A 27788-nucleotide genomic window follows, 5' to 3' on the forward strand; every position below is an offset into this window, starting at 1 on the left:
CACATTCCCAGAGAAACGTGGTCCCACAGGCCAGGAGTTTGACATCAGATTTTCAGCAGCAACTCCCCTTGTATAACAATATATTGAATTAAGATTGGTCGGCACGTAGCTCCATTGCGCAGGACTTGTCGACTGTTTGATGCGTTCAACTATATTAGCAATGTAGGTGTAAAACCGCCTGCATCTGTTGTTTATGTATCCTAGAACCACTTTGCTGTACACGAAAAATCTGACCCTTGCAGCTACGTTTAAATGTTTTAGCACAAATTCTGCAACTTCTGTTGCCAAAACAGCTCCACAAAGCTCTAGCCTCGGAATAGAATTCCCTCTTGATTTTGCAAGTTTTGATTTACCCATTATAAAGGTCGTTTTTGGTTTACTACCTTTATGGTGTATTAAAAGGTATGCTACAGCAGCTATAGCGGCTTCCGAGGCATTAGAATACACATGAACTTATATGTCTGAGGCTTCACACAATGGTAATGCTGAGTAGGTTCTGGGGATGTTGATGTGTTTCAGCTACAGAAGAGAATCCTTCCACCGAGTCCATTTCAAGTGCTTGTCCAGCGGAAGAGGGCTATCCCAATCTGCGTGTGGCATCATTAGGTCTCTCATACACAGCCTGCCCTCCAACACGACAGGGACCAGGAAACCAATAGGGTCATACAGACTATTTATGGTGGAGAGAACACCTCTTTTGGTATAAGGCTTAGTATCATTCGTACTTTCATAGGTGAATGTGTCCGTATTAAGGTCCCAAAGTAGGCCTAAACTCCTCTGGACAGGAAGTTGCTCTAACGTCAGGTCTCTGACTCCATCGGCCAGTGCATTCGGTGGAAACTCCATCATCACTTTGTCACTTTTCGAGACAATTTTGTGCATTTTGATACCTTCCCTCTCGAATGCTTTTGAGGTGCGGGATAACAGACTGACCGCTTGCTGCACTATTAGTAAAGACGTCAGCCTATCATCAACATAAAAGTCGTTGTTCACAAATGCCTTTACATCTGATTCACAGTTTTCAACAATCTTTCTGATTCCGTATGTGGCAACAGCTGGGGATGTGATATTCCCAAACACATGCACAGTCATCCTGTAGTCCAACAGTGGCTTCTGTGGGTCATTATCTTCAAACCACAGGAAACGGAGGTAGTCTCTATGCTCTTCTGACACATAGAAGTTGTAGAACATCTGTTCTATGTCAGCTGTAACTGCAATTCGTTCTTTTCTAAAACGGAGGAGCATACCTAACAAAAAACTGGTAAGACCAGGACCAGTGTTCAAAACTTGATTCAATGAGATGTTGTTGCATCTTGCGGAAGAGTCAAACACACATCGGATCTTGTTCGGAGTTTTGGCACTCAAAACTCCAAATCAAGGCAAGTACCAATATTCTGTGTGTGGGTCTAATTTTGGGGCTCTTTCTGCGTGACCATTTTGCAACACTTTCCCCATGAAATCAATGAATAGATTTTGTCTTTGTTCATCATGAGCCATGGACTTCTGTAGAAGTTTCATACGTTTCAAGACTTGGTCACGGTTGTAAGGTAATCTTGGCCGATCCGGCAGAAATGGTAAAGGAGCGGTCCATTTACCATCATGGGATTTCTTGAACTGTTCATCCATCATGTTCATGAAGTACATTCTTTGTCATTCTTTGACATTGCAGGCTTCTCGTCAGCGGGTGTGCGAAAAAAAAGGGGTCATCACAAACCTTGCAGATTGATTGATATGTAACATCGAAGCGGTTTTCGCAGGGGGTGAGTATTGCTGTGCGCCCATTTGCCACAAATGTCTTGTTCACGTTAACACTTGTTGACTTGTGGATTTGGCCTAGAGAACATTCCCCAATGACCACCCATCCAAGTTTCAATCTTTGAGCATATGGAGCGTGATTGGGGCCAATGTGTTGCTCCAGGACATGATGGGTGTCAATTATATCTCTACCAAGGAGCAGCATGATCTCTGCTTTGTGATCAATAGGAGGTATCAGGTTAGCAATGTTGCGCAGGTGCGGATGGTATCTTGCAACCTCTGGCGTAGGGATTTCTTCGCGGATATTAGGGATATTATTGCATTCGAGTATACTGGGCAAATCAAACTTGTACGCACCGTCCCATGACTCAATAACACAGTCTCTTGCCACACGGCCATGGCTGGTCCTAGCAACACCAAAGGATTTCAGATTATACGACTTCTGCTTGACAAGCAAGTTTATCAAAAAACGTTGAATTTGCAAAAGTTCTGTTACTCTGACTATAATAGCATACATGTTTTCACATATATAAGGACGATGACGGTTCGACACTTTTACAAGGACTATCTTGGCGCAAGACTTTCCACCAAAACTATCCCCAAATATTTGCGTACACTTGTTCACAGTGGTGACCGCCTGACCCTTTTCGCGTGACGGTTGAGACGATTTCCACTCCCCGCCGTTCTGGGGTTGGGCATGCAATTTCTTTCTTGTGTCTCTACTTAACTTGTTCACGTGCATAGCCGAGGTATGGTTTGTGCTGCCACAATCATGACAAAATAACCTTGCTATACATGTGGAACTCGTTTGTTTAGTTGTCGAGCAACATCGAAAACATACATGGTTTTCTTTCAGAAATTATTTTCTTTCTTACAAAGGTTTTGTCTTGAAAGGTCTACATTCATTCAAAGAATGATTTGTCTTATGAAGAGGACATATAGGTTTGTCACCATGTCTCTGTCCTTGTACATCAGTTTTCTTAGCATACACTTGAGCTTTAGCATGAAAAGGCGGTATATTTGAACCATACCGTTGAATATGTAAACTTGGGTCGATGCAAACCTTGCACATTTCTCTGATTAAGGAAGCTAAGAATCCAAACGGTGGATAAGGTACTAAATTCGTCATTTGATATGTGGCTGCACGGGAAACCTACTTTTCTTGGAGGTTGTATGGTAATTTATTAGTGACGTCACGGGCACCAAATGAGGAATAAAAGTGTGAAAAATAAACCTGAATATAGTGCATTGTCCTTCAAAGCTTCAATTTCCGACACAACATCGGATAAATCATACAAACGCATCGGGTCTTTGTTTATTTTTGGGATACTGTTCAGTTTATTCTCAATAGCGTCATATATTAAATCGGGTGCTCCATATCTGTCATCCAGTCGTTCCCATATACGCTGCAGTGCATTGGAACTGTTCATGGCATTTGCTATACATATGCTTGTGGCATGCTGTCCGTAAACTGACCCTAGCCACTTTATCAGCAAATTAAGTTCTTCCATAGTTATCACACTGAGTTCCTGATTCACCGATTTGAAGCTGCTTTTCCACAACAAATAATAAAGTCATGCCTGGACAAGGTCTCTTCTAAGTATGCATTGCGTAATGTTTCTCATATTCATTCCAGGCTGTACTAGGTTCACACTTTCACTTCGGTGATGCTACGAGGGTGTGTATATCTGGGTGGTTAGACATGGTTACTTTTGCCAGGAACCAGCTGCCAGGTCCTTTATCGGGTCCTTGATGCACGTCTTTTTACAGTAATGCCTTGGGGACGGATCCACCGCATTAAGTTTAAAACAAAGCCACGAAAATGTTCAAATTTAATCTCTGTTCAATGTGGTACAGCATGGTAAAAAGACGTTGTGCATCATGATAGACCGCAAAGGGAGAAAAAGTGTCTCTGAAGACCACTGGGGGCTGACGAGGTCAAAGCGTAGTCCGTTTCGCTACGACGTCGGGTATATGTTTTACTACGAAAACATTGATTAAATACACATGACATCGAGAACGGATTAGTCGAAAATTGTGTTTAAACATGTAAGATTATGCTTTTCTAATAACAAAACACTGAATTTAAGCACAATGACATTTCATAGGGCTGTTACATCAAATTATAATCCAAGATGTGTCTGGTTTATGCGGTTAAACATGAAATATACCGCTGATTTATAAAACTGAAGTAAAGTTTCACTTTAAAAAAAAAAGCAATTAAGGTTTACAACTGTGTTTAAGTGACACAATTTTACAATTCCATATTGGTCTATGTATCGTTAAGCCACTGGTGTGTTTAGAAATGTGTAGGGTGACCCAGTTATCAGAAATAAAGGCTAAATATTATTATTAGGCATGATCATGTCTCTGACAGTATACGTATATGCCTCGCTACGACAACGCTTTAGCGTGTATGCGTTTCTCACAGAAGACGTATTGGTTATCTCTCAAAGGCAAAATAAAGAAGTGTTTTTTTAATACGGAGTCATGGAGTGGCTGGATGTTTCCTTTGAGGAAGAGGTAGTAACAACGGCACAACATAATCCGAAGCGCACAGTCGACATGGTAATGCACATTATGATATAATTGAATTCACGACTAGGCCAAAGGAAACGATTAAAATCGAAAATCCATATATAAGATGACAGTTGAGAGTCGAGAACCTAATGTCGTCGGTCTCAATAAAAATGACGCATCTTCACCTTGTGACAATCCCTTATACGTTCATTTTGATCGAGACCGACGATAGGTTTTCAGCATACGGTACTCTTTATCAAATAACATTCGATTCTCGTTATCCCCAACTCGCTTATTTCGAAACTCTGCTTATGTCAAAGTAAATCCCATGTCCCAACTTTGATCATTATTTATCTCATACGGATTTTGATTTTTACATTGAGCGCGTTCGGCATACTAACTCGAGCTAACACGAGTTAACCCGGGTAATGCTCGAGTATTACTCGTGTTACCCTGGTTATGGTGCGCGAGTCACTCGATTGTTACCCACCTCACGGAGCCGGGAAGCCGGGTAAGACTGTCCGAATATACTTCTTCTTCCAACAAGAAGCGGAAAAATGGCTGACCTGGTTGACGAGAAAGGAAACAGGTAGATAAAATATGAAATAATGTTATTATTTGGATGAAAATCTAGCAAGCGTGACTTTACTTGATAAAAACTATTTATTTATCTTTCTACTGTCGGGGTTTGCGAGTGTAGTTTATTTATTATTCGGCCTAAAAAGAATCAACATTGGTGTACCATTGTGGGTGGGGTAATTTCCTACTCCTATAAATATGAGGTCGATTTACATCGTTTAACGTTATTTTGCAATAGCATCGTTCCGACTAGCTGAAATAATTCGCGTTCAGAATAAATCTGAAAATAAGCAAATTTGAACATTTTAGTACATGTTACCCAACATAAATGGGCCTAAAGTGAGTGGACACACGATTACACCGACGGCGGTTTTTAATTATCCTGGTATTTTCAAAATTGGCACCATGTTTGTAGGCTTGTTTGGTCGGTCCTTATTGACCTTACATGATTAAAAAATGTGAACTGGTCCCATGTGGGAACTTGAATGCTTGCCTAGGAATATACCATGTATTAATTGCAGATTGTGACAAGTGATTACTTTCTTGGATTAAAGATGGTCATTTTTTCGCGAAATTTTTTATCAACGTGTGTTTTGATATTGCATCACATTGCCAAAGAAGAAGATTATGCAAATAGTAAATGTGGAAATTAGGAGATTGACGAACGTGTTGGTTTATTACCATGCGATTCATTCACAATTCAAATACCCTGATACATGACCTTGTTCAAGTTATAATCAGGTTTATGTAATGTTTTAAAGAGAGCCATGCCATGATTTGTATTCCATTTTTAAACTTATTAATGTAGACACATGCATCTCATATACGATTCTACTTCCTTATTAAACCCTGTTTCAACAGCTCCGTATTGTCTTAACTTGTATCATTACAAAATCACAAGCTTTCCTCATGGAGCTACCGTGAAAGATCATATGAGCGCATCTCTTGGAAAATCGGGCTGAAGGAATGTGCTTAAAGTATCGCCCCCAGTTAATCATGTAACACATTTTCCGCTGTTATGAAAGTTTTCTTGTCAAAAAAGTATCATCTATAATAAAATCCAGTTTAGCAGAAAAGCATTTCCATGATTTGCGTTTGCGGACTCCATCTGATATTTTTGGCCAATATTTCACGCAATATGCTTTACTAGAAAGCCCGTTTTATTGAAATCCACTTTATCATAAATCAACTCTCGCGATACAATTCGTCGGAAAAAAGTTACGTAATATTCCATATCAGCCTCGATCTGTGAAAAGGCAGTCCACACAGGCTAATCAGTGACGACACTTTCCGCTTTTATGATTGTTTTCGTTTACAGAAAGTCTCTTCTGAGCAAAAATCCAGTTTAGGCTGAAAGTGCCGTCCCTGATAAGCCTGTGCGGAATGCACAGGCTAATATGGGACGACACTTTACGTACACGAATTAAACCTCTTTTTCACAGAGCATGGTCCATATTTATTTTCTTTTAAATCTACTGTGAAATCGGCCTGATCCAAAGGTTCATGATATAATTTTCCTGATAGGTAACTATGCGTTCATATCAGTCAATGTTTCGATGTACGAAATTTTACTCGAAAATAGCAAGAAAGTCTTCTTTTCCGGTAGACTTGATTAACATTATATCAAGGTGCAGTTCATTTTATTCACAAAAAGCAATAAAAACAGTTATGGACTTTTTTCAAATATCATGTGCAATAGCTCATGCCGTCGTTATTTTCACGCCAAACTTTATAAAATATATTCGTTCTCTTTTAATCGTTTGCTGTATTCAGCAATAATTGTTAAGAAGTTGTTCCTATGATAAATAGAAAATTCTCGACGTTTTTTATTATTTTTTAAATCTCACATTATGACGCTATATTACAGGTTGGATCAGCAATAAAGGGTTAAGGCGTGGGCACACCGTGGTATCAATTTATGTCGAAACTGGCTGCAAAAAAGGGAATATGAAAATTACTTTATGTATAGTACCATCTTTGGCAATCTTCTTGTTGTACGAATTATGAAGTACCTTAGGTAAGAATGGCGACGGTTACTATCATTATGAAGCTTTTAACGGTTCGAAAGAACGAACAAATTGTCATCGATTTTGGAATTAGGACCTTATGAATCCTCCTTGAATCACTTAGTGCAGAACATATATCGATGCTTCGTGATTAAAATTCCTTTCTGATAGACGAATGAAATTCAAAACACAGCAAAACCATACCGTTGTGTGTACTGTACTGTACTCGCTATAATCGTTAAATTATAAACCACATGGATTCATAATATATAGGTAAACAACAATATCAGCTTTTATACTATTCATATAAAGCAAATTTAAAATCAGTATTATTTCATTGTATTACTTGGACAAATGCACCTTCCTAAAATTGCAGGTACTACAAGTTTGCATCGGCTACATAAATTATATTGCTGATTGTCTTGTAGTATACGCCCAAAGGGAGCTGATTTCAAAACAGGGTGGTCTTGTCTAATAAAGGAACATGTGTACGTCAATACGTGCATATAAACATTTCCGAACGAAGAAACGGTTGACATAAATTCGAAAACATTTACCTTAGTGGAATATTTCCAACACAACGTTTCAGTTAAAATGGCGAAGATGACCAGCTGATACCTGTGATGGACTCTGAACTGCTTATGGGGAGTATAAATATATAATCAGCACAGACCTGATTGTACGTTTCGGCCTATTTTATCAGTTTTCAAGATGAAACTCAGATTACACATTAAATTGAGTATTGAAGGATGTCGATTGAAATAAAGGGGAATGGCTATAGTGAACATTATATTAATACAAATGAACACTTAGTGGCCAAAACCATCACTCGTTGTGATCATCCTATATTTGCTTTGAATTGCCAATAGGCAAGTCAGTGCCCAAAAGTGTGATCAATAGAACAGATGGGTATTATGACGGGTCACTCATGAATATAATAGTGCATCAATAATCGATAAAAACAAACAAAAAGTCACATATGAGTTGAGATTTTGATATACAACCGATAGGAACATGATGATCAACAAGTTTATGTTTTACATTTATACATTGTATATATATCGATTGAGAGACGATATTGTTCGGGTACTTAAAGAAAAAGACAAACACACGTTTAATTATGTCGTAAACAGTTTACGAAATACAATAGCTCATTCTTAAACGGGGTTCGTTTAAGTAATTCTGATTAATACATGCGATATATCGCTGGGTCTACATTCATTTGTACAACATAGATTAAACTACAATGTGATAACGTTATCATCGCGACACCAGGTATAAGAGCTGCCTTCAAACACCGACAACTCTTAGGAGCTGGGTACACAGCGTGCGAGACTCGGTCTAGTCCTAGTATCGGTTATCTTACGAAAAGTTTACTTTACGACTGAATTATGTAGTTTATAAAAACATGTTTAAGATATTGAAAGAAAATATCGTGAAAACTACCATTGGTATGAATTAAATAACTGAAATTGAGGAATCTATCATGTTGGTTTTATATACATATCTTTAGTTATAGAGTATTCTATTCAATGTATGGATTCACAATAAAAAATGTTCTTCGTCAATAATATTTTCTCTAAGCAGAAGTAGCAATGGTTAGAGAAGTGCACCTGCGCCGATATGGGCCTCTGAACGTGACCACAGCTCGACGAAGGTTTCCTACTACAGGGGTTGAAGATTTATATGCCCACTTCTCTCTAATCTACAAACTGAGCTTGACATTAGGTATTTAACGGATGTACAGACCACTGGTTCAATTAAACATACGTATATTACCATCATATTATTATATTTTTAACAATAAAATGATTCATTTAAAGATTTTAACATACGTAACAAAGCCACTCCACTTTATCATAATGATTACCTAACACAACTGTGCCAACTTATGTTATTCCAAACCCGCGTTCGACCTTGATTTATGTTTACCAAAAAATACTTGTACCTTACGAATGTCAATAAACGACGTGTAGCCATGAATTATACAGCACGCTGACTTATTGCAATGAAATAACAGCAATAATAAGGACACGAGCACCTTTATTGAAAAAATGGCATCTTTCTCCGCTTGACCACCCTTCTCTCTCTTAAACCAGTAAACGGGCTCTTTTAATGGCAAATTGCTTATTTCTGTTTTAGGTTTGAGATGACGATGTAATAAAACTGATTCAATATAATAATATAATAATGCTGACAAAGACGCGGACATTGTTTATACACATCACAATAATGGATTGTTTTGATTATATTGCAGATTTTATTAAATAAATTTCTATAAGCGCGCATAAAATAATTGTATGCAGCATTGCCAGTGTAACGTTCGGTATGCACGTGCTAGGTCCGCTTTTGTGTCAAGTTCAAATGCTTAGTCCATGTTATCATTTAATGAACCGGCGTCCAAAATTTGCGTTATGAACAATCAGACCACGTGATGAAAAGATATACTATTTCGTTGTACAAGAGAATTTTAATTTGTTTTACATAAATGCCAATAATGAACAGGGTTATCAAGGTTGCATATACATGTGTAGATAACGAAAGCTTGAATATACTGGTTGAAACTAAAACAACATCGACCGATATCACTGCCATTTGCTAGTCACACGTGTGAGTAAATCAGCGCTTAAGGACGTACGCGGCAGTTTAGTTTCACGCAAATATTTATTAACTGGAACACCGTTTGCGAAATAATTGCAATATATTTAGAATATTCGGATAAAAAAAGAATATAAACAATGTAAGAACGAAAGAACAACAAAACATGCTTACAATGAATGCAAGGTACAAAAATGGACAGTTTTTGTCCATGAAAATTAAATACCTTTGATATGCCCCTTTAAAGGAGCCGTCCAACAGATAAAGCGTCGTATCGATGCGAAACGATATTTTGGGAAACTACGAGGATTGCTTATATAAATACATCCGTTTTCAACATGAGCGTGGATGGTCGAGTGGTCTAGGCGGGAGGCTTTTTATTCCAGGAATCCAGGGGTCAGTGGTTCGAGCCCTGTTGAGTGTTACTTTTTTCCTTTTTTTAAAATTGTTTTCTTGGTTGTTTTTTTTGCTGGAGATTTTTGGTTCAAATGTTTAAATTTATCAATATAAAGCATTTTAATTATTTAATGACAAGCTTCAATACATGCCTAAGTTTGTTGGACGGGCCCTCTATTATATTGTATACATCTTTTTTTTCAGTTATTTACTGTATTATTCTTCTTGAATTCATCGTGCTACACATAATTTGTGTTTTTATTTACATTTAAATCTACATTTTTGGTTTTCACTGTGTTCTTAAATTGCATTTTAATACCTTCCGTAAAACTGCATTTGTGAACAAACGACAACGGTGACCTATTGTTTTCTTTTTATATTTGTATTAAGTTATAACTAATTTAACATTTAGGTAAATTTGGAAAAAATCTAGGTGCAGGAAGGCATTTAAAAATAAAAATGACTTTGATGAATTTTATTTATTTTCATATGTGAAATTCTGTTCTTTTTGTTTATGTTAAAAATTGATAAAAAACATAAATCAATCGATTCATGTTCTTCTTTTTTCATTTACAGTCTAATTAAATCAGTATTACATATTTTGTGATAAATATAGGTTGTTTTCAACACTTTTCTCATTAATTTACTCTAGTTTATATGTTATTACCTTATTGGTGAATTGTTCTTGTGCTTAAATATGCCCGTTGTTCAAGTGCGAATAAAAATTGAACAACAACGGTGACCCATGATATTATTTTATTTTTCTATCCACAACAGATGGTTCTACCTAAATACCAAAACTTATCAAATTCTAGGCGTAGCAAAATTTGCATTAAAACTGCCGCGTACGTCCTTTAGTCATCGTCATGCTTGTTGAATGGTAAAATATCATATTATACTGGCTGTTCACTAGTAGATACATTGAGAGATCAAAGCGCTGAATGCACTGAAGTTGTTCGCTATTGCATAATTTAAGACGCAACAAATTTTCAAAATTAATAGCAAGTTTGAAATGAATACACGCCACGGATCGAGATTTGTGTGCACTTTTTATCATCCTATTATTTTCATAGAGATAACTTAGACAAAATAGCAACAACATGGCCCTTTCCGGACGTTCTGAAAGCATAGAAAGTATGATGAAAATGGTAATGAGAACTGAATATAAAGACAATTTGCAATCACCATCATATTAAATAATTATTGTTGAAATATGGAATACATATCTCACTAAGAATATAATTTCATGATGAAAATTCCCTATAAAAACTTTTGATTTTGACACCATATACAAATTCAAAATATACAATAAGATAATTGATGAAAATAAATACAAAATAAATCTGCGAGCAATACTTTTTACTCACGAATTAGGTAGTCATAAAGACAGCCCTGTCGACCCGTAATTTGTTGTTTATGCATTACTTGTTACCCTGGCAGTTAACTCTGGCCCCGTGTTCACAAAACTTTTTACTGTCATCGAAAATCGATTTTGCATGACATTGAAAATCGTTGTCAAGTGACATCGATGACAAAGTTCGAGTTCACGAAGCTATTTAAAATTGATGTCGTTCAACATCGGTTTTAACGACATCGATTTTTTTCGACTTTTTGTGGACGTAAGCGGTAAAGCGGAAGTTGGTTTTTGTTGACGTCTGCTGCAATGATAGTTTAGCTACAATGATAGCTGAAATAATTCGCGTTCAGAATAAATCTGAACGCTGAAACTCCGGTCTGCAAAAACCATAACGAAAAATAAATACAATACTATTATATCAATATGCTTAAAATTGCAAAATAACATTACCAACTCATCAAGTTTTAGTTAATTAGTCCATTTTTACCTCAAATAGCGTCGATTTGAAGTTAAAAGGCATAATTTGTTTCAGTTCAACTTCTGCTTAAATCGCAATACAATCACTGACCTCTCGCCATGTTATGAAATATTTAAATAAACCAATCAGAAGAAGGCATTACGGTGTAATAGGCTGCGTTATCGATTAAAATCTACCTGCCGTATACAGCGGGCACAGCGATTGGAATTGAAAATGTGAGTAGTGTGTTGATTTAAATTGGTCAGGCGTGCAAAATTGAAAGAGTTATTACATAATTCTTACGGAACATTATTGAGAAATGAATTATCTACACAGGTATGTAAATATTATTGCAATCCGTTGATATTAACTGTCTGATATCGGGGCTTGAATGTTGCGCACCAAATTCCTTGCGCATCAATATAGACAAAGAAGGAAAACTCTCGCTATTAAAAAGATAGAGTGGACTATTGACGCCAAGAGTCTGCCAAAGCAAAAATCATCAAAAGACTCTTAGGCGGCAATTTATATTGACTAAGTTCCGACATAAATTCATGTCGGAAGCTTTAACGGCATCAAATTCATATAACAGCACAGAATAATCATGCAATAAATTATTAAACATAAAATATAAACATTATTTTACTAATTGCATTAGAAAAATGTTTATACAAACTTACAAGTAATGATAGTCCAGACCTTAAAACACTACCACTGTTCAAATTCCATATTGTTGCCATATAGACGAGTTAACGCGTGACGTCACACGCACCTGCAAAATTTAGACTCCGCCCACTGGTTGGCAAAAAGAGGTGGAATTCATTTAAGCGCATATGGAAAAGGTTGACAAAATCATCGTTTTAAATGATAATCATGCGCAATATCAAATATAATTTTACTAATTATGTCTGAATAAAACATAAGCATGCAAGGAAATGCATTTTTGGAACGATTATATTGTTGTTATTATTTGTTTTTACTAACAATGAACTCGGGAGTAGAACACAATGTAAGAGCTCGGTATGTGGTAACGACAAAAATCTCCATACTTGGCACTTCTTCGCGACCATTTTTAGTTAAAAAATTCTCATAAATTGAAATTATTTCAGAATAAATTATATTTAATAAACGAAAATAAATAAGGATGTAAACAAACACTAAATAGATCGATTTTATGTACGCAACATACTGGTAGTACCTGATTTGAACCCTTATTTGTCTGAAAAAACTTACGTTGTGACACATTAAATAAATTCTCTTGATTAAGGTAATTGTTTGATTTAATTGTTCACACCAATCTTGACATTCTTTGTTGCAGCATTTTCATCTCGGTGTTTTATTGCACCTTTGTTCAACACAACCCGATTATCTCGTTATGATCGGATACTGTCCAGACAATAGACCGTTCCATAATCGATAAATTGACCGCCGCCATATTGTCAGTCACGTGACTGTCCGCCATTACACTGCTGCTAACTTGTGCGAGTCTGCGATTCCAAAAGCCAAAGACGTAGAGAATACCCGCTTCACCGTTGTCGGATAAATAAATTACTTAATGAATGAATGCGAGGCGATTCTCACATTTTTGTTGTTTAAATGATTGTTTGAAGTTGAGATTGATTGTTACAAATAAAATGTTTAAAATGCTTTCGTGTATTTGTTTTTGTTTATCTGTAATCAAGTGGTAATCATCGGCGAAAATTTGCTGGTTCAGTCGCTCATACTATGTCTTTGATTAGACTTGTTACTTTTAACGTTTCACAAACAATTCACGCATGTATTGTTGTGTTGATTTTAATAGCCGCAACATCACGCAGATTATATTTTAATTAATACTTTTACAAGATTCTCGCGCAATTAATTTCCGCTAATTGTTTGTAATTTTTCTCATTTGGTAAAAATGTACATTCCAAAATCATTACATATTATATTAAGTATGATATTATTGATACGCCTTCCATTATTTTTCTTGTTCTAACTGATATCAGAGATAAAAAATTGTGGTTTGGATTTATATTTATTTTTTTAGATGGAATTTGTCACGTTAAAAAACGAGCTTTTTATCATGAGAGAGTAATATTGATCTTGACGACCTTTTATGTGATTATTCGGAAGATGAAGAGAATGCGATCTATGTGATATATCTATATTTTCATCTTTGAATCATTTAAATTGTGTAAATTGAAAGTTGCATAATGTTACCTCATTGGTCGATTATAAATACATTGTTTCTCTATATATAGTATTCGATTTAGACGAAAATAATAATTTACGTGGAATGTCATATTAGTTTTCCATTAAAACTTTGATCTTGCCGTGTGTGTTTATGGACGTTATTAATTATGTTATACTTATTTTTGTATTTCATTAAAAATTAGAACGTGTAGCCCTTTTTGTTAACTGTTTTTAGCAAACGATTCGCGGCTAAATAAGACACGGAAAATGGTTAAAGCGACACTTTCATTTAAAGGTTTAATGTGAACAATATTAAATAAAGCCTTTTTTGGTATTTATATATTTTATTGACATGTTAAATTCGATACTGGAAAAGGTGTTTAGTCTTTAAAAAGATGTCGCTGATATTGTTAATTTCAATAACTGTTAATATGCTTAATGTTGTATAAGAAATTGAATAGTTTCACTGAGTTGTATTCCCGCCTAAAATCCGATATCGTAAAACGCGCAACGGTTAAGAATAAGGTCTGAATAAGTTTAGGTATTCAAATCCGAATATCTGCAGCTGTGCCAGCTGGGAAGCCCCGTTTTAGCTTTAACAACCGCAAGCGAAACAACATACTTTTTTAAGTCTTGCACTAAGACTCCATGATCACAAGTATAGGTCCCTGCTGTGGCGTATGACACCATAGTGCTATTTAGTATTGGTCGGCACAGTATCTGATCATAAAGAGATAATTGGTTTGTGCTGAACACAGGGGCAATAAAACCACAGATCTATCGATAAACAAGATTATTGAGATATCTTTTATTGAACACCGCGATAAAAATGCTCAAACCACGGACTCTAGATTACACGGATAAGAAACATGGCAACATTCTCAGAATCATCACTGCTATATGTGTAATCACCTAACAATTCGTCTAAAAATAATTTATATATTTGAGTTGAAGACGATGTACTGTTGTATAAGTCTGAATAAACTATCTGTCTGCCTGTCTAAATCTAAGCCGTCATCGTCCCAGTGAAAAAAAATATGATTTTGAATAGTTGGACATGATGCCCTGATGTCAAAATACGAAATGCGTAATGTTCACCGACCGTGATATTCAAGAATCTTTAATAAATTGATAATTTAAGGTAAATAACATTTCATATAATTATACATAAGTCCCTCGTTGATAATTAACAGCAAACGATGAATGTTTTTTACACCCATTTTATTTCAAGTATGCATGCAAAGCCGAATAAAATCGAGAGGATCCGCTATAAAAGCTGTTTCATCATAAAGTTATCACCCTTTCTGTGTTATAAACAAGAGCTGAAATCGTTAATTTGTTAAGATTTATTTATAATAAGCTTTATTGATATGTTTCGTGAACAAAATACCACAATATATTCCATCAAAAATATAATAATCATGGCAAAGGAAATTCAATGGCCGGTTTCTAAACAAAAGCATAATCGCCAAGATCGTAGCATCAGTTCAGTGCGTTAGGAACGCGCGCTACTTTCTTCCGCCTTCATTCCTTAATTACTTTCGTTTTTTAAAACAATTTTTTTCTATCGTATACAGAATTCTATTCTCCTAAGCAAGATGTAATTTTTAAAACTGAACTCCAAATATAAACGCTACAAATTGGTATTAAGTACGAACATGTCAACCGTAAATCTAGATTCTAAAACTCCAATACGGTATGATATTTGCAAAAGTTAAAGTTATAACTCGCCGGGCTGTCGAAATCAGAAGAAACACTTAATATATGTTTATATATCTGTTTACTACGGAACGTAAGCTTTCTAATGATATATAATTTGTCAAAATCGGCCGAGAAATGAAACTATAATTCAACAAAAGACGTGAGTGGGTACATCAAAATGTATAACCTCGGCGCTTCGCTTTACGCTAATTGTACAAGATCGATAGCCACAACGCGGTAAAACGCGCGGTGGTAAAACATAAAATGTGTATTTCTTGTGTTTATCTCGCTATAAATCCATTAATAGCAACGGGAGTATACTAAAACGTATATTTTTTGAAAGAGGAATTAATAAGCAACAAGATAACGTATAAACCAATAAAATCGAATGAATAGTTTTTGCATAAGATTGAATTTACTACAGTAAGGGTCAAATACTCGAATCATCTCCTATCAATATACACTCCGTGATACAACTGGTAGTTTTAACACACACATATAGGTTTCATTTAATTAAAAAGTACAGAAAGCTAAAAAGTGATGTGGTTTGTTGTACAACAACAATTGGTTATGTGTAACCTATTCAAAAAATAATTTCGTTCAAGATAATTCAATGTAATTCTATAAACGACAAACACACTTCGTGTGTTGTGTATGTTTATTTTTAAAAATGTACATAAGTGGTTTAAAAGCACAATTTTTACACATTTAAGAGGTAATCGCTCACATTTATGTCTAATTAATGATAATTTTATGCATTAGCAAAGATTTAACGAGAAAAAATGAAGTTTAAGTTGAACTCAATTTGCTATAGGAAAACGACGGTAGCCGTTTAGACGTAAGCGGGGTAGCTTACGTCTAATTATTTGGACTAGGTAATTTCCTTACCTGTCTTTCCAAACATATTAAAGAAGATATACCGAAGAACAAGAACCGGATGTAATGTACGGTTTCTGTGAAGAATGAGAAACTGGAAACTGTGTTTAATAGTTACTTATATGACCATTGTGTGCACAAATGTTTTGTTAAAGGGGCCTTTTCACAGATTTTGGCATGTTTTGAAGTTTGTCATTAAATGCTTTATATTGATAAATGTAAACATTGGATCTAAAAAGCTCCAGTAAAAATTCAAGAATAAAATTTAAAAAAAGAAAAAAGATAACCCTCAGCAGTCAGCAGGGCTCGAACCACTTGAGTCCTGGAGTAAAAACGACTTAGACCACTGGGCTATCCTTCCTGATACAATGTCAGAGGTATTTTATGCTTTATATAAGCAATCCTTGTAGTTTCACCAAATATAACGACAACAACAGAATTTGTTTCGCATTGCAACGCTTTATAATTTTCATGTTTTTAAATCGTCAAAACATGCATATAATGGCTATTTTAGAGCATGGTATTGGTAAATGTTCAGTATTACTGTTTCCTCACAAATATCATAACTAAAACGAAAATTTGCGAATCTGAAACAACTTTTTTCAATTTTGTCAATTTACCCAAACGTGAAAAGGCCTCTTTAAGAAAGCTATAATGGATACAAAAGTCCATTCAGATCTATTCGGGTCGATTTTTTAAATGCGTATTTAATGACCTCATCATTATGCTGTCTTCAAGTTCACCGTAAGCGCCCAACAACCTTGGGCCAGTAAAATTTTATATTTATATAGTACCTGCTAAAACTGCAAATGTATCTACAGTATGAATGTAATCACAAAGTATAACTGTTGTTTCAGAATTATGTGCATCGGGCCATTGTTTACCGTCATTCCTACAAGATATCACCGATATCTGTCAAAAGACATTCTGAAATCTTACATTGCCTGTGACGATAAATACAGAGACCAGCTCCAAAAACAAATGTGCCCAGCTGACATACCTGTAATCGTTCGAGAATACACTATAGCTGTTTATCCAAAGGTTTTGGACAACTTAAATGCCATAGGAAAGGCAGCTTTAGAGGACCTCCATCCCTGGATACTGTGCACGTTAATTGACTGGGAAAGATTCGACAGAGTTATATGTGACATGCCGGGTTCTACTTGTGAAGGTAAGTTGGCAATACAGTTTAGAAACTTGTTCATCTTGTTAAGATCATATTATATTAAAGGATAAAGAAGTTTGGATGGGGGATTATAGGAATCTTAATCACCTGCCGGTCAGATTGTCTGTTGACTTTAGTAGGTATTTTTGTCACAAAGTACATGTAATGGTACAGATTCAACTGAATTAATACTATATGCTAAGGTCATAATATTTGACGTCTAACTTTGCTTCACAGAGTTGAAATTTACCGCAATTTTTGTCACAAACTACTTGTACAGTTTACATTGGATTGGATTTGTACATTAGTTATGTTACCAAGTAAATTGATGTGGTGATTGAAATCATTAAATTTCACCTGATCTTTTCTTTGCAGAATAATAAATCAGAGCTCCAGATAAGGTTTTGTGAAATTCTTAACGTTACTACCAGATTTTCAAAAATAATAAACTTAAAGTTTAGAAGTGTCAAAAGTCAGCCATATGTACATGTATATGTACATGTATATGTAAATATTAAGGATGTGTGTATTTATCAGAGAAATGTTGTTTTAAATTCAGCAGGGGCTGAAGGATCTGTTGTGCAGTTGCCACAGGAAAGTTCCACCGGAAAAAGTAAGTTCACTGACATTTTATAAAATAAATATTTTTATTAAACACATTTTGAGAAAATGCATATACATGTATTTCAATTTGCTATGTTTCTGTGGAAAGCAGTTTAGAACATAAGTTAGTGTGTGAAACCTGGCTCTCATTTCAATGCCAGAAATGGTTGCATAATGATTGATGAACTAGTTTGTGTTTTTCCTGACTCATGGCTGTGAACTTTGCAATGATTTGACCAACATTGTTTTTATGCCCCAAGCATTTAGTGTTAGCACCGTCCTTCCGGGCTACCGGTAAGGGTTTGGGAGCCATCTAACTGTAAACAGAACATAAGATAACAATAGACTTTATTCCGTAACAACAGAATAGGGGGACAATGGCCCTTTATTAAAAGAAAATAACAATGGAAATGGCCCTTTATCCCATTCCGGCATGCTGTCCGTCACAAAAAGCTTAACCTTTTTTGGCAAGTTGGCTATTAGTCTATTTCTACAAAACCTACAGTGATGAAACTTCACACACTTACTTGTTAATGTATTTGCCATCATATGTTTTTTTCAAAATGCATATTCTTGAGAACTTAAGCATTTGGTTAACATCTTTGTAAACTTGGCATTTGTCTATTTTCACAAAAGCGACAGTGATTAAACTTCAAACACCAAATTGTATCCATGGATTTCAGATTCTGTTGATCCACCTTCAGTTGACAAAGAAACAAAGCAAACATCAAGTGCCCAAGGTATAATTTTTCATAATCATTTTGTTTATATACAGGTAACCACATTATTGTTTTATGGGTATATGGAGCCAGTTATTTGACCTAATGCAAGCTGGCTTTTAACCCTTTGAGCGCTGGAACCTGATTTTGAAGGCCTTTGCAAACAGTTTGGATCCAGATGAGACGCCACAAAACGTGGCGTCTCATCAGGATCCAAACTGTTTGCTATTCTGATAGTATTCTTTGAAAAAAAATCGAACAAAATGCTAATTTTAGAAATTTAGCAGACAGCATTTTAGCAGACGACAAATTTCCCAGCATGCAAATTGTTAACGGGCTGACTAACAAACACCAATGGCAGAAATGTTAGTGCATCATACTTGTTATTGGAGGTGTTCCTGTCATTGGCCAGCCGTATTTTGATGAGCAAGAAACTTAATGCTTGCTTAGTACTTGTTGGTTCAAGGAACATATTCCAGATTGTATCTATAAGCTTCAAGCCTCCTTCCATACAAATTCAAATAAATCCTGTATAAATTAACCTACCATTTGAGTGGAACACTAGTGCTAAATGCTGACAACCTCTCTACATATTCATCAGCAGGGTTTGAATAACTTTAGAAACATTTTCATAAACCAGGTTAAGTGGTCTGGTTGATTCTAACTCACGAAACCCGAATCGTTTGGATTGCTTCTATCATTGTGCACCAAGTATGACTTTGGTTTTTAAGATTCTAGAATAATTTGTCTTTTCTGTACCCTTTTCACATTTTGAGAAGAACATTGACAGTGTCTTGTGTCCTTGATTTTCTTGTGATGCCAATACATCAAAATCCTTTGAAAATTTGACCTTAATACATGTAAACTTAATTAATCACTTAAATAATAAACTTATAATAATAAACATAATTACTTCAGTACATGTAATTTGATTGTGAAAAACAATTGATTAAATAGTTGTTTTTATGCCCCCGAAGGAGGGCATATAGTGATTGGACCGATCGTCTGTCTGTCTGTCTTGCCGTCACACTATGCGTTTAGGTTTCGCGTTTAGGTTTCCAAAAATGCTCATAACTTCTATGTCGCTTCAGATAGCAATTTGATTCTTGGCATGCATGTGTATCTCATGGAGCTGCACATTTTGAGTGGTGAAAGGTCAAGGTTATCTTTCAAGGTCAAAGGTCAAATATATGGCATCAAAGCGGCGCAGAAGGGGGCATAGTGTTTCTGACAAACACGTCTCTTGTTTATTATAACCCACAAATAAAGTTAATTTACTGTTTTAGATTCCAACAATGGAGAACGTCATGAATGGAATGAGGCCGAGACTAAACTACTACTTGACACGACTGCAGAGAACATGGAAAAACTGAAAACTGCAGAAAACAAAAATGAGGTGTGATCTTGCATTGCAGATGTTCTCATAAGACATGGTTTCAATGTCACTGTAACTCAGTGCATAGACAGGTACAAATATATGAAACGATCATACAAAGCATATCTTGATAAAAGCAAAAAGTCAGGAAGTGGTAAATGCTCATTTAAATATGATGAGAGTGTAACTGCTTCTAGTAGTTCTACACCAGTGTCTGAACCCAAGCGTTATTGCAGGAGAAGCATGATAAATGAGTTGAAGGAATTGATGGAAGAAAGAGATCAGAGGTTGCTCTCTGCACTTAAGAAAATGAATAATGAGCAAAATGAGCTGATGAAAAAACTTATTGATAAGTTGTAAACTTATCTGAACTAAAGATGTATTGTTTTAAAGAATTAGAAAAACTGTTTTAATTTTGTTGATTAATTTTAATTTGAAGAGTTAATTTTAATTACTATGTTTTTTCATGCTAGTAAGGCTATTTTGAGGGTTAAAAGCATTATAGTGAACTAACTCACACGATCGTCATTTTTAGAAAAATGGAATCGAAGTGTTTAAGTGTGCCTTCAACTTATTAAACATTGGTGTCATATATCGTAATTTTGTTAATAGTCAATTGTAGGCTTTCATAGACGAATGTTTATTAGTTTAATTTCTTTATGTCCCCGGATCGATAGATCGGGGGTATATTGTTTTTGGCCTGTCTGTCTGTCATTCTGTCCCAAAACTAACCTTACAGTAAAGTTTTGCAATAACTTTTGAAATATTGAACATAGCAACTTGATATTTGGCATGCATGTGTAACTCATGTAGCTTCACATTTTGAGTGGTGAAAGGTCAAGGTCATCCTTCAAGGTCAAAGGTCAAAAATTTAAAACTCTAATATAGTAAAGTTTTGCAATAACTTTTGAAATATTGAACATAGCAACTTGATATTTGGCATGCATGTGTATCTCATGGAGCCGCACATTTTGAGTGGTGATAGGGCAAGGTCATCCTTCAAGGTCAAAGGTCAAAAACAAAAGCGGTGCATTAGGGGGCATTGTGTTTCTGACAAACACATCTCTTGTTTTTTTAATAAAAACATAAATTCGTGGGATAGTTCTTTATGACATTCTTTTATTTCTAATTCGTAGATAAATATGTCATAGTCAACCAACCCACATTGCAAATGTTTCTCAATACAAAGGGTTATTAGCGTAGTCGTCGTGCAAAAACTTTGATGTGAGTCATTACTTCTTTGTTATTTGCATATGTTCATCAAATTCACAAATATTTTTCTTCTTGCAACAATGCCTATCCAGAGCTGAATTTTTTACCTTGACCTCTGATTTCAACCTTGACTCCTTTGACTCTGATTAACAGACAAGCATTGGTTCCCGCGGGAGCTGTTGTATATAAACTATAATTCTATGCTATATAAATTTATTTCCAAACTTATCACAATTTTAACAAGAAAGCATTACATGCATAATATTTGACATAGTGATATATTGTCATAATGCCCTCACAGTATGATTACGTGTAAAATTATGACTAAGGGTATTAAATGATGGAACATTGATTGAGGCTAATTAATTAAAAATTACTTTCATGTAGAATTGCACAATCTAGTAGTGTACTAAAACAGATTGCATAAATATAATTTCCCTAAATATTTTACAGAAAAGTATACTCAAAATTATTGAATTTTTGGGTGCCTTTGACATACAATGAAACTAAAGGAATTTTCCTACCTTCATTTTGGGGCTGAAATATGGCTCAAATGCAGTATACCTATTTTTCTATATCTCTTCAATGAAATCCTAATTTACAATTTCAAAATTTTAACACCTAGATTCTTAAAAATTAATCATCATTTTCCAATTTTGAAGTCTGTAAGAAATCAATAACTCATTTTTGTGAAAATGTGGTTTACTTCACTATTGCTTTTCACCAGCCATTTGTTTGACAATTTTTGTATTTTATTTCATTTTTATGCTCCCCCCAAATTTTTTTGGGGGGATCATATAGTCGCCGCTTCCTCTGTCCGTCCGTCCGTCCGTGCACAATTTTTGTCCGGGCTATTTCTCAGCAACTAATAACGGATTTCAATAAAACTTTATGGGAAGCTTCACTACCAAGAGGAGATGTGCACATTATCAGTGGGTTCTGGTCGGATGATTTTTCACAGAGTTATGGCCCTTTGAAATTTTCCATTAACTGTACATATAGTGCAATTCTTGTCCGGGCTATTTCTCAGCAACTGATGACCGGAATTCAATGAAACTTTATGGGAAGCTTCACTACCAAGAGGAGATGTGCATATTTTCAGCGGGTTCTGGTCGGATGATTTTTCACAGAGTTATGGCCCTTTGAAATTTTCTATAAACTGTACATATAGTGCAATTCTTGTCCGGGCTATTTCTCCCCAACTACTGACTGGAATACAATGAAGCTTTATGGGAAGCTTAACTACCTTGAGGAGATGCGCATGTTATTTGTGGGTTCTGGTTAGATGATTTGTTTAGAGAGTTATGGCCCTTTGAAATTTTTAAGTTGCTAAACCATCCATCGTATTATTTTGTCTAAAGTTATGCCCCTCAAGATGTTTCCTTTTATCTGAATATATAGTGCAATATTGTGAAAAAAAAACTTTAGGGAGCATCACCAGTCCCCGAAGGTTTCTTATTAAATGTGTTTGTCAAAATTGTTCATTCCCGTAGGTTTAAACTTCAACCTTTTAATAACAGAAATGGGGAAAAAGACAAGCAGGTGAAAGATGGGGGGGGGTTGCATTAATTTAATGTCCTGTGGACTTATTCCTAGTTTTGTTTAATCTAGTCAATTCCCTAAGAGTACAAGGAGTACATTGTTACTATGATAATTTATTTTAAATTTCTATAATTTGTTAATAAATTATGTTTCAACTCAATCAACATTCTTTGTGTTGTGGATTGAAGGTTCCCAGAATCATATGTTCCGGCAGCGAAAATTAGTAGTGTCTTAATACCATGTCTGTTCCAAGCTTGCCTAGATAGCTCATTGGTAAGACATCAGACTGTCATTCCAGTCGTTGCTGGTTTGAACCACAGGGTGGCAGGCAAAATTTATCTGTGGTTGTTTAATACAGGTCAGTGTCTTAATGGATATTAACCTTCCACCTAAGAAATTTTAGAAAAAAATTGCCAGTACTCATTGAACTCCAGGAATGCTGGTTAGTTATCCGACCACTGGAATGTTAACTTATCTGTTGAAAACTTACATTAGGCGTATATAAAGACTATGTATTAAAACGTAATTCTTACATATGAAATTTGAGTATAATATTACTATGTTTCCTGGAAAAGATGTATTCAAGAAGGAAATCTATCAAACATAAATTAAGAACATCAGTAAATACTATGCTTTATATGTGACGATAACGTTAGAATATGACACATGAACATACATGCAAATACAACATAACTGTAACCAGGTGTATTGCTGTAAATTAGGACATATAGTGAAATGTAAGGTAAAACCAACTGGTACCTTAATTTACATCTCAATCTGAACTGATTATGACATAAGCTCAAAGCAATGCATCTGATAATAAAATCATTTCCAACATGCAACAGTACAAATAAAGTACAATGTTAAACTTTCACTGAGACAGATGTCGTACAAGTTCATCTCTAAATTGGATTCCACTCTCTCTGTCTTCATTTAGTTCATCATACACATTAATATCAGGTTCTGCACAAAAATCAGTGATTTCATCGTCATTTATAAGACAGATATTATGGAGAACACACGCAGCTACTATACAGTAAGTTAAAAACTCAATTTTGTGTACATAAAAGAATGTTAATCGTCTAAACCTCCCCTTCAGTTGGCCGAAAGCACGTTCTACAACCTGTCTTCCTCTGCTGTGCTGCTTGTTATAATTTTGCTTTTCCCTTGACAGAGTTCCGTAATCTTTGAATGGTGTCATCAGCCAAGGTAGTAGTGGATATGCAGCATCTCCAAGTATATACTTGTTCTTGGGTATAACCTTTTCAGCACTATCTAAAAAGAGTGGTGAGTTTTTGAAAACTCGTGCATCGTGACTGCTGCCAGGCCAGCCAACAAATATATCAAGAAACAAAAGACGATGATCACTAACAGCCTGGAGAATAACTGAGTGAAATTTTTTCCTGTTGTAATAGGATTCTTGATGTATCTGAGGAGCCGTTATGCGTACATGAGACGCATCTATCGCGCCAACAATGCCTGGAAGCTTGCTCTTTTCCGAAAATCCCTGAGTTACAGAGTCAAGTGCTTCATTCCTTGGCCACTTTATAAATAGTCTCACTAGATGCATACTTATTATACGTGCAATTTTCCAACAACAAATGTGTGCGGTAGATGTTGATATCCCAAATCTGTCTGCCAGTGACCGAAAACTGTCGTGTGTTCCTGAAAATAAAAAAATGGATATAAATAAAGCTTATTCAATATTTTGACAGTGTTTAGAAACGGTGCCACAGGGACCTATACGTATAGGTCCCTGGGTGCCATGACTTAATTTTCTGATACACTTTTCCAACTATCAATGAGTGATACTATAAAACACATGCACAAAATATTGTATGAAGTAATTTGTGCAATACATATTACTGCGCGGTAGTAAGTATATGATTACACTTGCAGAAATCATGACGCAAAAAGTCATAAAGAGGTATGTTTTTCACCAATCAGATGAGTCTGTTCATTTGTTCATGAAATGCAGTATAACTATAGCTCTAATAGATCTACATGTTTACTGTATATACATATAGGCAAAGTAGTACTGTTTTTAATCTATGAAGATTTAGTAAAAATAAGTACCCATAAACCATAGGAAAATCAACAGTTGTTTCTCCAAAGCCAGTGGTATGTTTCCTTTGCGTCGTTTCAAATGACTGCCAATGACACCACATATGATTTCAAATGAGCTTCTTTCTAGGCGAAAGTGACTTTTGAAGTCGCTCAAACTGTATCTTGGCACTATCGATTCTGCATACAATCTTATGCGAGGTACACTGTCGCGCCGTAAAAGTCTTGTAGTTACAAAGTCATTTTGAGTCATGAGAATGAACAATGATCTGGTGCGGTTAGCGTCCATGAGTTTTTTAATTGCTAACGTTATTAAACCTTTCTTTCTTCGTGTTTTGTCAGCCATCTTGAATTACTCCATAAGCGTTCGGACTAAATCCGTTACCCGAGTTACTCGGGTTACATAGGGTAAGCAAAACGATTTTACACGGGTATGTATGCCGAATGCGCTCATTGTATATATCAAAGCGATTTTCTTGAAAATCGGTTATCGTCAACTAATTTTGAGATGAATTTCATGTTCGTATACATGATTTTACCTGTAAAATCCACACCTGTAACAGCCGTAAGGTGTGGAAAGTAGGACCCCAATGGCATAAATCCGCAATTGCATAATCAATATATCGTTGTAAAGGTGTGGAAGTGGGTTTCTGTCACAGGTTATTGTTTACTGCGTACATGACGGCCGGTAAATTTACCTCGTGTTACAATGCGGTTAAGGCCCAGTCTCAATATGATGCCGGCGGAGCCCCAGTGCGTGAACAGGCATCTACCGGGATGAACCGGGGCACTACCGGGATGAACCGGTGCTCCACCGGGATGACCCGTGGACGACCGGGGACAACCGGGGCTCCACCGGGAAAGTATTAAAATGTTTAATACCTCCGGGATGAAGCGGGAGTCACCGGGTAGGACCGGTAACGACCGGCGTGGCACCGGGACTGTACCGGGTACAACCGGGACGGCACCGTAGCTCCACCGGGGCCCAAACACACCCCGGCAGAGCTACGGCAACGCCCCGGTAGAGCCCCGGTGAATGCCGGCAGAGTCCCTTTATAGCTACGTTGCATAAGTAAACCGGATCTCTGACGGTGCCGTCCCGGTTGTTCCCGGTGAAGTCCCGGTTGTTTCCAGTGCCAAGCCGGTCATTGCCGGTCCTTCCCGGTAACTCCTGGTTCATCCCAGAGGTATTGAACATTTGAATACTTTCCCGGTGGAGCCCCGGTTGTCCCCCGTTAAACCGGGGCGTTGCCGCAGCTCTGTCGGGGTCTGATGCCGGTATAGCCCCGGTGAGTGCCGGCGTAGTGACGGTATACCGGGGCTCTGCCGGCTTTCACCGGGATCAACCTTTTCGTTTTGATGTTCATGCGCACAGTGAAGCACGGCATCTTTTGCACTGGGCAATGGCATGAAATGGATACAGAGACTTCGTTGAGCAACCTATACATTATATTTGTACTTCGTTGCGCAACCAATACATACTCTGTGCGAAACCTATACATAAAGCGACATGTAATTACCTTTGAAACAAAGCATTCGAATAATTAAAACACATGTTCGTAACCTGTTTTGTACTTTAAAATGTGTAATGTACACTGAATCAAAGTAACATGTAGTTTTATTTAATTTAAGTTACCGTAATTGGTAATTTTAACAGAATGACCACCTTATGCATTGCTTCAAATCAAAATATTTCGATTTAAGCTCAAAATAAACTTAAAGGTTGCAACTACGCGCATTTGTTATTAGTTTGTTATTGAAAATAAGTGCCTAACATTACTGGATGTTCCGTTCTCTAATCCATAAACACCAGAAAAGATGAAACTCGCCTGATTAAGTAGTGTATTTACACAATGTTTTCGTAGAAAAACATATACCCGACGTCGTAGCGAAACGGACTACGCTTTGACCTCGTCAGCCCCCAGTGAAGACGCTTTTAAAAAACGAGGGAAAATAAATCGATTAGTAGCAGAATTACGTTCAGGTTAGGTAATACTGATATCACAAAAAGGTTACATACCAGAGGTTAAAATCAACACAAATATAGTCAAACTACGTACATGTATTCCTCTTAATGTTCTTATCATTAAACGGCATCAGCATAAATGGAAACTATATATTTAGCATTATACGATGCTGCAATACGAGTCAAACTTTACAAAATACAACGATCCAGCCGACTAAGTTGCAAAATTTCGCGAATTAATTCACAGTTTGAATAAATAAAACCCAATAATGGTTTGGTTATTAAGAGATAAATTAAACAAGTTTAAAATTTGGAAATTGCATGATGGCATTCTTGTTTGCATTCTTTTAAATCAAGCTTTGGTGTAAAGATGCTTGAGATTAAGTGTCAAAGTTAATTAATCGTCAGAAGTTACTTACTGGTATTGTGAAGTTTTTGCACTTCCGAAACGGATCGAACCCACGACACGTGTAAGCATTTTAGTGTTTAAGTGTATATAAATTAATTGTATATGTATAAAAATACTTTCATATCATAACTGTTGCGACGGTGAATTGAACCGATTGTGGTTTCGCTTGGTGATAATCGTGTGCATGGTAACCAAGGAAAATTTTTGAATTTAATGTCACTTTCGATTTCTATGAATATACTATACAGGCATAGATAAATCATGCACGTTGTGAAATGTTCTCAAAGCAATCATACACATATGCAGTTCTTTG

General features: G+C 36.0%; 3 protein-coding genes and 1 long non-coding RNA gene across 5 annotated transcripts in view; 1 reads left to right on the top strand and 3 right to left on the bottom strand.

Annotated features, from left to right (window-relative positions):
- Nucleotides 1–27788, bottom strand: part of LOC127872340 (myosin-4-like) — a 360094-nt gene that overhangs the window by 321074 nt on the left and 11232 nt on the right. The gene's annotated exons all lie outside the window — the stretch shown is intronic.
- LOC127874795 (uncharacterized) lies at nucleotides 3675–7552 on the bottom strand. The gene is made up of 3 exons (XR_008047097.1): nucleotides 7418–7552; nucleotides 4766–4841; nucleotides 3675–3737 (listed from the first exon to the last, which is right to left on the bottom strand). It is a non-coding gene; the product is annotated as an uncharacterized LOC127874795 (long non-coding RNA).
- Nucleotides 15793–22950, top strand: LOC127874787 (uncharacterized). 2 transcript variants are annotated; one of them, XM_052419416.1, is made up of 5 exons: nucleotides 15793–16419; nucleotides 17278–17591; nucleotides 18148–18198; nucleotides 18872–18928; nucleotides 20194–22950. In XM_052419416.1, the coding sequence occupies exons 2-5, from the start codon at nucleotides 17282–17284 to the stop codon at nucleotides 20307–20309; spliced, it is 534 nt and encodes a 177-aa protein (XP_052275376.1). In that variant the 5' UTR covers nucleotides 15793–16419; nucleotides 17278–17281; the 3' UTR covers nucleotides 20310–22950. The 2 variants fall into 2 exon arrangements, with proteins under 2 accessions (XP_052275376.1, XP_052275375.1); XM_052419415.1 differs by having other exon boundaries at nucleotides 15808–16419; nucleotides 18145–18198; nucleotides 20194–22948.
- On the bottom strand, nucleotides 23462–25553 carry LOC127874782 (uncharacterized). The gene is made up of 2 exons (XM_052419400.1): nucleotides 25113–25553; nucleotides 23462–24701 (listed from the first exon to the last, which is right to left on the bottom strand). The coding sequence occupies exons 1-2, from the start codon at nucleotides 25444–25446 to the stop codon at nucleotides 23908–23910; spliced, it is 1128 nt and encodes a 375-aa protein (XP_052275360.1). The 5' UTR covers nucleotides 25447–25553; the 3' UTR covers nucleotides 23462–23907.

The sequence above is a fragment of the Dreissena polymorpha genome, chromosome 3 (assembly GCF_020536995.1).
Source record: "Dreissena polymorpha isolate Duluth1 chromosome 3, UMN_Dpol_1.0, whole genome shotgun sequence".
NCBI classification, from domain to species: domain Eukaryota; kingdom Metazoa; phylum Mollusca; class Bivalvia; order Myida; family Dreissenidae; genus Dreissena; species Dreissena polymorpha.

Excerpts from the sequence above, each read along its gene's own strand:
- LOC127874782 (XM_052419400.1), bottom strand. The coding sequence starts at position 25,446 with ATGGCTGACAAAACACGAAGAAAGAAAGGTTTAATAACGTTAGCAATT. Across the intron at positions 24,702-25,112 it reads GATTTTCCTATGGTTTATGG|GAACACACGACAGTTTTCGG; the intron begins GTACTTATTTTT and ends TTTTATTTTCAG.
- LOC127874787 (XM_052419415.1), top strand. The coding sequence starts at position 17,282 with ATGTGCATCGGGCCATTGTTTACCGTCATTCCTACAAGATATCACCGA. Across the intron at positions 17,592-18,144 it reads GCCGGGTTCTACTTGTGAAG|CAGGGGCTGAAGGATCTGTT; the intron begins GTAAGTTGGCAA and ends TTTTAAATTCAG. Across the intron at positions 18,199-18,871 it reads GGAAAGTTCCACCGGAAAAA|ATTCTGTTGATCCACCTTCA; the intron begins GTAAGTTCACTG and ends CATGGATTTCAG.